Source organism: Gymnoscopelus microlampas (genome assembly GCF_963454915.1).
Source record: "Gymnoscopelus microlampas genome assembly, chromosome: 10".
NCBI lineage: Eukaryota > Metazoa > Chordata > Actinopteri > Myctophiformes > Myctophidae > Gymnoscopelus > Gymnoscopelus microlampas.
In genome coordinates, this window is record NC_139947.1 from 26,557,078 (window position 1) to 26,566,928 (window position 9,851).

Sequence of the window (9,851 nt, forward strand, 5' to 3'; positions counted from 1 at the left end):
ATCAGACCTCTTTCGACGTCACACACCGAAAACAGCAGATCTACAAGCTCACAACGCATCACATCCATGATGCATTGTAGAGCTTGTAGATCAGCTATTTTCAAAGTATAAGTTGTGCTTTTGGGGGGGGTGCTGATGGCCAAGTGGTTAAGGCGCCCACCACATAGGCTTTGGTGCCTGACAGCACGTTCCCGGGTTCAATTCCCGATTTGGCTGCATGTCATTCCCTGTCTCTCTCCCTGTTTCCTGTCTCTATACAGCCTGATCTCACAGAATTTAGTATACATTGCACAGACCCAGTGCACCTCATTCCGTGCATAGCCGCCTAGAAAACCCAGAAAATCCATGCATATGTACGCCGAGTCCCACGGTGCGCGTAAGCAGTTGCAACCCGGAAAAAAGCGGAAGCAGAGCAGTCCCCACAAGAACATTTACGATTCTGTGCCTATCGGTACATAACTCAAATGGCGCTGAGTAGTCTCAAGGGAACGTCGCAACGTTCGGGACGGCAACTCGCTCGCTTGGTCCCTTACGTGGCTCCAGTTCCCTTGAGACTGCGTGCCTCCGAAATGCTTTAGTCACAATGGGGGAGATGTGAGGCGGCTATGCACGGATTTTCCAGTTGTCTATGCACGGAATGACACCTCCATGCAATGTATACTAAGATGTGTGAGATCGGGTTGCTCTCTAATAAAGGCAGAGGCAGAAAAGTCCCCAAAAATATGTTATATAAAAACTGGCCTAAAATGTTTTAATCTCGTCGAAAAATCAGTTGTCTGAACTACTGTAGGCTTAAAGGGATAGTTCACCCCCAAAATTACTTTTTTCCACCCCATGGAGACTTGAATTCATGGATTTTTCTTTGTTTTTGTCGCATTCTAAAGCCAATAATTTGATGCCCGGCAGCGGTTCCGAAATTATTGGCTTAGGAATGCGACAAAAAAAACCCAAAAATATCCATGAATTCAAGTGTCCATGGGGTGACTAATCGATAGAAAAAAAGTTGAAGTTTTAGGTGAACTATCCCTTTAACTCTATATCCTCTGTCAGGTGGTGGAAAAAGTACCCAAATATTTTACTTAAGTAAAAGCATCAATACTGCAATGTAGAAATACTCTGTTACAAGTATAAGTCCAGAATTCAAAATTTACTTCAGTAAAAGTACAAAAGTATTGGCATCAAAATGTACTTAAAGTACCAAAATTAAAAGTTCTAAAATATCTGAAAATAGCTGATCTACAAGCTCACAACGCGTCGCGATGCGACGCGTTGTGAGCTTGTAGATCAGCTATTTTCAAATAGTCTATGTATAAAATAAAGCTAAAGTGGTTAATGTATGTTTTGTAATATCATAATTTATATCTGAAAAGTAACTAGTAACTTAAGTTTTCAAATAATCGTAGTGGAGTAAAAGTACAATATTTGCCTCTGAGATGGTAGTGGAGTACAAGTAAAAGTACTGAAAATTGGAAATACTCCAGTAAAATAAAAAATACCTCAAAATTGTTACTCGAGTAAATGTACTTAGTTACTTTACACCACTGCCTCTGTACCCACCATATAGGCTCCAGATGTCCAACACCTTCTACGAGGCGGCGGGTCAGAACTGGTTCACCTTGGACAGCGTTCACATCCACTACAACTGGACCCAGGAGGCCACGTTCAACGCCAGCGAGGTCTACGCCCCCGCCACCTCCTCGTACCACTGTCAGCACGTCAGCAGCCTGCACAAATACGACACCCTTCTGGTGCCCAGCGCCCACACCGACACGTCTGCTAACTGGCACATCACCTTCACTGACTTCCAGGTACATTACCGGGGGTTGCATTGCTCATGGGACGGCCTAACACGCTGTGCAAGAACATACATAGGTTTAACCCATTGAGACCTGAAGCCGATTCTACATGTCTCCTAAATCTCAACAGTATTCTGAAAAACGTATGTTTCTATATCAGTGGTGCTCAATCTTTTTCATGTCAAGGACCCCCAAAATGATATGTATTTGGCCGCCGACCTCCATCAAAATATGTTGTTCCAGGGACCCCCCAGAAGCAAAGATTTGAGTTAAAAATGTTTGCTTTAAAAATATATATATATTCAAAGATTTGCACACATTTTCACGATTTTTCAAAAATAGCAGATCTACAAGCTCATAGCGCGGCACTCGGTGCCGCGCTATGAGCTTGTATATCTGCTATTTTTGAATAGCCCAAAGTGTAAAATAATGCTTTTTTGCTCAAATCTAAAAATTACACAGTTCCAGGTCTTAATGGGTTAAAGGATCTACACCATGAATTTATAATAATATTTAATATCATATTGTTTATGTCCCTCAAACGTTTTTCAAACGGTTTGAGCCTAAATCAAGCCTCAGATATACTCATTCCAACTAACTTCTCTCTGGCTTATAAAGCACTTTCACCTGCAATACCACATTGTCCTGTTTGGCACGCGGCGCTTTTGAGCCAGTTTGTATGCATGTTATCTCCTGGTTCTGTGTGGAAAAAGTAAAAAAAAAAAAAAAAAAAAAGTCACGTCAGGGTACAAATCAGTTTGGCCTGTTTTGAGACCAATTTACAGAAAACCCCAGATTTGCTGTGAAAGCCTGAGTGTTCAAACTGGGGTATTTTTGGGGATAGAAGAGAAGTAGGGGAGACCAAAAACACACAAAAAAGAAGATAAAGTTAAAATTCATGGTGTAGTCCCTTTAAAACAACGTTAAATTCACACCTCAACAAAGTTAACAAAGGCTGCCGACCGCCGGTTGTCACACCAGCAATGAATTAACATAGGATTAACATAGGAATGAGCCTAGATGCATATCAATTGTCCATTGTGTGACCTGTAGTGTAGGTGTTAAGTGACGTGCGCGTGACGTCATTAAAATAGAGTGCAACCACATACCAAATCAGCAATGCAACACTGTACATTACTGTATATCAGTTTATCACTGGGCCACCCATTTTTGCGTCTCGGACCAATTTGAATGGGTTTGCGAGGAAATATCCCTTTATTTTTCGTTTGCTACATTTAGTTTTTGATTATTATTGATTCAAAACATTTTAAAAAACATTCTCAATTTCTTTCCCACAATCTTTCATAAGTTTAAAGGGAGACAGTAGTTCACCCCAAAAGAATATGTTTTGAATGGGGTGACTAATCGATAGAAAAAGGTCATTTTGGGGGTAAACTATCCCTTTAAAACAAATCCAAACATTTCTCAAAATATATATATTTTTGAGTGGTGCCGCAGCCACTCAAAAACACTTGACCTTGTGTGTGTCTGTCCAGTCCAGTCCGTCCGTCCGTCCGTCCGTCCGTCCGTATGTTTGAGCACGGCCTCAACAGCTGCAGCTGATTACAACATTGGTTCTCAAAGTGGGGTCCGGGGACCCCCAGGGGTACTTGAGGGGGTTCCAGGGGGTCCCCAGCTAAATGATGGGTAGGAACCAAATGGACCCTTATGGGTCTGTAACTCTGAGAGCGTACAAATGGAACCAAATGGACCCGTTAGGGAACCAAATGGACCCTAACGGGTCCATTTGGTTCCATTTGTACACTCTCAGAGTTAAATTTAACATTGATTTTACAATATAAATTGGGGTCCCAGGCATATAAATGCCATTAAATGGGGGTCCGTAGCCCAATGCATGTCAAACTGGAGGTCCTTGAAATTAAAATGGTTGAGAATCACTGCTAGAGCTGTAAAAATCTTCTCTTATGGGGGGTCCCTGGCATATCTTTTCAAATGGGGGTCTGCGGGCTAATAAGTGTCAATTTGGGGGTCCTTGACATGAAAAAGTTTGAGAACCACTGGATTACAACACAAAGATGCAACCAGTTACACTAAGTAACTCATCACAGTAATGAAAATAGCTGAACTAGATCCCATTGTGCTCTTCAGTTCAGGCTAACCACGTCTTTCCCTCTCCTCTCCTCTCCTCTACAGATCCAGGCCTTCAACGTGCAGTCCGACAAGTTTGCGTCGCCCAGCGACTGCGCCACGTTCCTGACCCCGGCCATCCTGATGGGCCTGGTGACCTCCCTGATCCTCCTGCTGGTGCTGGCGTACGCCCTGCACATGGTGGTCCACCTCAAGCACATTGACCGCTACGAGGAACACAAAGCCACCGTCTACTTCCCCCGCAGTCCAGAGGCCGAACTGCCGGACAAGAACAGCCTGTGAAGGAAGGAGGGGAGGGTAGAGAGACGGAGGAGACAGACGGTGGGGAGAGAGAGGGAGAGAGAGAGAGAGAGAAAGCAAAAGGGGAACCGAGGGGCCAAAGTGGAATGGAAGAGGAAAAAAAAGTATCCTCGACAGATACGTGTTCACGAAATGACATCGAATAAACATTTTTGCCTGTTCATATGAAACCATCTATTAAGTGTTATCTACTAAAAACGAGGACTGTGCTTGGATACTTTTTCTTATCTCTTCATCGGCCTGCATCTTTAGCATCCATGTTTTTGTACACGGCTACTGGATGTTTCGTCCTCTTACCCTCAGAGGCGGTTCGTGATCCTTGTGTCAAAGGTCAATAAGGGCGGCCCTGGGGGCCCTGAAGGGGCAACGACGGCATATTCAAGCCTTTTTTTTTACCCCCGCCAGGTGTTAGAAAAACCTCAACAAAGCTATAGCCACTGTAGCTAATACCGCTAAACATCTGATGTTTCCTGGTTAGACTTCTGTGTTACATGGCTCATGAGTGTCATATTTACAAAGCTTCTTTCCAACACACACACACATCACACACACACACCTTTCCAGCTTTCACTACAGTGTATTTCTTCCGATATCCGCTGCAAGGAATATATATTTAAAAACAGCCAATTTTTTATAAGCTGAAGTAGCCGTATTAGCTGCATGCTCTGATAAGTTGATCTACCTGGGCTATCACAGTGTCTCCTAATATCGTTTGGTATCGTGGGGACTTGCATGAGTTGCAGCTTGAAATAATAAGATCTGGCATAAAGTAGTCGAGGGCTTTAGCAAAGGGAAAAAGCTTTTTGAGCGTCAACGGAATGTTCTAGCACCTGGCTGGAGTGAAAGGACCAGCGCTATTGGCCCTTCAGAGCCCCCTGGGGACCTCTCACCCTAAAAAAAAACTTGGACAAGACTGCTGCTTGGGACTTAACTGTGAAAACGGCCTTTTACAGACCAGCCAGACAAGGGGGAACGTGGTGGGAGGAGGGTGGGGTTCTCCAAAACTAGCACAACACTCGTTAGCGTCGTAAAAAAGCGCTAACAAACAAACTCTAAAAGACTAAAACAAGGACCTATGCTGCACAAGACGGCCCGTTATGAGGGCGAGGAGGAAAGGAAAGGAGGGTAATAATAAATGCGGGTCTGAAAGGATGACATGACTCTGAGAGTCGGAACGTTTAAGGACGTTTGGGGGAGGACGTGGTCCTCCCCCTCCACATCACTGGGTTTTGACTGCCAAAGTGAAGCTGTACAAAAGGAGTTGCCATGACACATGGTGAATGAAAGACGGGAGCGCGTGTGACGAGGTCGAGCGTGAAAGCTAGACATTACAGCAATGTAAAAAAAAAAAAAACGAAAAACACATCCATGTACAGACGTGTCATTCTTGCGGAGGTCTTCTTTTTTATATTACAATGTAATCATGAAATACTATTAGATACAGGACGACTATGCTAATCCTCATAACCAAAAGGATATACAAAAGCTGTAGATAACATTAAGATCTCTATATGATCATAGCTGTTTACTATCTTCAGATATTGCACAAACTAATAAACATAGGAACAAAGTAAGACATTGTGCTATGAGGATTGGTGAAAGTATCAAATGCATATGATGATTTTCTACAAAAAGTATTAACATATTACACTGTCTGTCTTATATTTGTCTTGAACTGGGCCAGACAATGTTGTCCAGTTCTTAACTGTAAATTACAGTACAAACTCCTACCATAGAAGGACAATTACTATGGAATGCCGTCCGCCCTCCGGAACATATAGAGGTCATTATTATCCCAGAAATCACACTAGCAGCAGTTACAGCATCAGTAAGTCACCATTACTGGTAAAAAAAATAATAAAAAAAAACACTCAGCATGACAGTAAATAGATATCTTAACATTCGATATGGCAGTTCTGTCAATCTGTAGCAGTGTGAAATGTGTTCTTTGGTCATAAATGTATCCTACAAACTATGAAATGAGTGGAGGCGGTCTGTCCATGGACCAACTGTTGTAGATTGAACAATAAATGGTATTCAGAGGAAATGGTGTATTGACATTATCACTTGTGTTGTAATATGGTCGTGCTTTTTGGAATGTTTTGATTGAACTGGTTATTTTATTCTTTGTTTATCATACAGAAATTTTCATCATGTATAATCTTCTTTTTGAACAGCTTTTTCCATAGATCCAATAGGAACCTCTCCCTCCCAGATGAGGTTCCACTGCGTCGGGTGGTGCCGGCAGGTGACGACACCGGCGAAAACTGGCCACTAAGCATGATTCTTACCTTTTTCCGCACGTCATATCCAAAAAGTAAAGGTCAGCCCCCCCTGCTCTCAGATGTTTTAAATTTAGCAGCCAAGAAATGTTTACAGACGGGTTGTAAACAAGTGTTTAAATAGCCTTTTTAGTCAGCCTGTGGCCAGTCATCCCCCGTCCACATGCGCTGTATTGCTCCCGTAAGATTGCATTGGGAAAACAAGTCACAGGCTGCGATTTAAACGCTTGTTTCAACCCGTCTGTAAAACATTTTTTGGAAAAAGTTAACAATCATGCACATTGGAAAATTTTCGCCGCTGTTGTCACCTGCCGGCCCCCCGACGCAGTGGGACCTCATCCCGCAGCTATACAGCGGAGGGAGAGGTTCCAAATGGGGATACTTTTTCCACTGCCCCCCAAGTAAGTCATCGTCAATTCCCCCCGTGTGTAGAGCAGTCACTGCCAGTGCCAGTGCCAACCCCCCTTTGATCTTGGGGAGGGTGTAGAGCTGTGCGGTTCCCATCCTTTCCCCCCCCTTTACATCTGATAAAACTGAGACCACCCCCACATGTACACACACGTACAGTACGACAAAGAGCAAAAATAACTCTACTAGCTCACAACGCGTCGCAATGTGACAAGTTGCAAGCTTGTAGATCTGCATTTTTTAACTCCTATTTTAGCAATGTTATTCACAATGATGTTACATGAGGCAACCAACCATGTCTTTTGTGCAACATGATTTTTTTGGACCAACACCTCACGGCCCCCCTGTGATCTTTGGTGCCCCTCAAGGGGGACCCCGGGTTGGGAAACATGCCTCATCCGATACACATGGAGTCGCCAGCCGCTTCTTTTTTTGTTTTTTTCAAGTAAAAGTCCGGAATTCAAACCCACAACAAGAGCGGCTATTTTGAAATAACCATGGTTGAAGTGGTCAATGTATGTTTCACAAAGTAACTAGTAATTAAAGTATTCAAATAATTGTAGTGGAGTAAAAGTACAATATTTGCCTCTGATATGTAGTGAGTGGAGTAGACGTAAAAGTAGAAATACTCAAGTAAAGTACAAATACCTCAAAATTGTACTTAAGTACAGTACTTGAGTACATGTACTTAGTTACTTTCCACTACTGCGATACACATGGAGTCGCCAGCCGCTGCTTTTCACCCCACAGTTTCACCAGGTGAGCGCAACGCAACCTGGATATTCACCCTCTCTCCCTCCAGTTCCTCTCCCCTCTGAGGTGCCCCGAACCAGTGGGAGATCCTAGTGCAGTTGGGATTGTCATGCATTCTTTTTATCATGTGTTAAATGATGTAACCATACCTCTCTCAGTGCCCAGGTCTTCGTCCAGCTCTCCGCCTGCTCTGTGTGTCATGCCCTGGGCACCATCTGCTCCCCCCACACCCCTCTCCTTTCACCCACGATGCCAGCACCCCACGCTGGGACCGTTTAACTGTCGGCACCCGTCCAGTCACACAGCTCCACGCTCCATGGCCAACTGGAACAAAGGAGTTGTCCATCACAACAACACTGCTATTATTATTACCACAGTATCTACCACGGTATCTACAGTATGTATGTGGGCGGTAGTGGCTCAGGGGTAGAATGGCTGGTAGAGTGGCCGGATGGAAGCCGTGAGGTCAGGGACGTGCACAGATAGACTCTAGGTGGTGCTAGAGCATCTGCCCTTTGCCCTCTTGGCCAGAAGTGCCCTGTTTACAGCAGGGGTCTTCAACAGGGGGTCCGGGACCCCTAGGGGGTCCTCAGAGTTACTACAGGGGGTCCGCCAAATCTTTATGTGATATGATTTTTCTTTTTACCATAACCACTCAAAAACCTAGCATCCCTTTTCTGAGGAGAACTTTAGCCAAAAATAGCCGATCTACAAGCCCACAACGCCTCGCGCTGCGAGGCGTTGTGGGCTTGTAGATCGGCTATTTTTGGCAAATAGGTATAGGTGTAGAGGGAAAAAAGAGCAGACCAAGTAAAAAAAAAAAAGTATAATTTACTTGAGCACCTGCCCCTCAAAATGTCTGTGCACGCCACTGCGTGAGGTTTCCAGTTCGATCCCGGGCTCCTCCAGAAGAGTTAGTGTCGAAGTGTCCTTGAGCAAGACGCTGAACCCCAAATTGCTCCCGATGAGCAGGTTGGTGCCTTGCATGGTTTCCTTTGCCATGAATGTGTGTGTGTGAATGGGTAATGCACAATCTATGTAAAGTGCTTTGGATAAATGCACCATTTATGTACCAGCTCCTCTGTGTCTCAGAGTCAAACCTTACTTATTCCACCCTAGTGGTGAAAGAAGAATCAGATTTTAGCAATTCCACAGCGTAGAAATACATTGTTATAAGTAAAAGTCCTGTATTAAGAATGTTACTTGAGTAAAAGTATAACAGTTCTGGCATCAACATACTTAAAGTATCATTAGGCTGAATGTGCCATTTCACTCTTTTTTTTTTGTCTTCAAAATGTGTTTAAAATCTTACAAGTCGCAGTGTGACGCCTTGTGAGTTTGTAGATCGGCTATTTTTGAATAGATGAAGTATAAAATAGAGGTTAATGTACGGTATGTTTTGTAATAATCTAAATCTGCAATGTAAAAAAGTAGGAGTATTCGCTTCTGAGATGTAATGGTGTAGAAGTATAAAGTATTGACTCAAGTAAAATAAAAGTAGGCTACCAAAAAATGATGGTACAGTAGGCCTACTAGTAGGAGTAAATGTACTTAGTTACTTTCCACCACTGACAGTGCCAACTCTGTGTCCCATCCCTCAGGTTCTTGTATCACTTGATATAATAATCTTTTCCAGGTTGGGAGCTGCTAAATGTCTAAATTGTTAATAGAAGCTTTCTGTCGTCTCTCTGTATTCCACAGAGCTGGAATCTTATAACAGGGTAAGTGGTGTAATGTACTGTAGGGGTTGGCAATAATTGACAGTTGAAGCCTACATAAAGTTGGATACTATATTTATGTAACAGTTCTGTTGGGTTGTTGTCATTTAAATTTTCAACCGATCTTCATACATTGGAACTCACTTATGCTCATTATAAGATGCATCGTTTCTGTCTGCTCTCAGAGGACGTCTGTGGACAGTTCAAATACCTGCCTACCTGCAGTGATGGAAGAAGTACTCAGATATTTTACCTAAGTAAAAATAGCAATACCACAATATACTCTGTTACAAGTAAAAGGCCTGTGTTCAAAATGTTACGTGTGTAACAGCCGGAATGTAGACGCCATCCGGGAGCAGTATGGGTTGGCGCCCCAGCCTTCCGTGAGGAAGAAGCCCAACAAATCCACGGTGAGGCCTTTAGGAGGGCCATTCAAGCAAGCCGGAAGTGGAGCCTGCAGTACCCCCCACGGCCCAAGAAACCAT

At 43.5% G+C, this 9,851-nt stretch overlaps 1 protein-coding gene across 1 annotated transcript in view; it reads left to right on the top strand.

Moving 5' to 3' along the window:
* Nucleotides 1-4,187, top strand: part of LOC311054165 (V-type proton ATPase subunit S1-like) — a gene marked incomplete at both ends in the record, with an annotated part of 71,658 nt that extends 67,471 nt beyond the window's left edge. Inside the window, 2 exons of the mRNA XM_084070044.1 lie at nucleotides 1,565-1,808; nucleotides 3,951-4,187. Of these exons, the coding sequence (XP_083926170.1) occupies nucleotides 1,565-1,808; nucleotides 3,951-4,187 (481 nt within the window). The remainder of the gene's footprint in view (nucleotides 1-1,564; nucleotides 1,809-3,950) is intronic.
* Nucleotides 4,188-9,851: the final 5,664 nt, after the last annotated feature.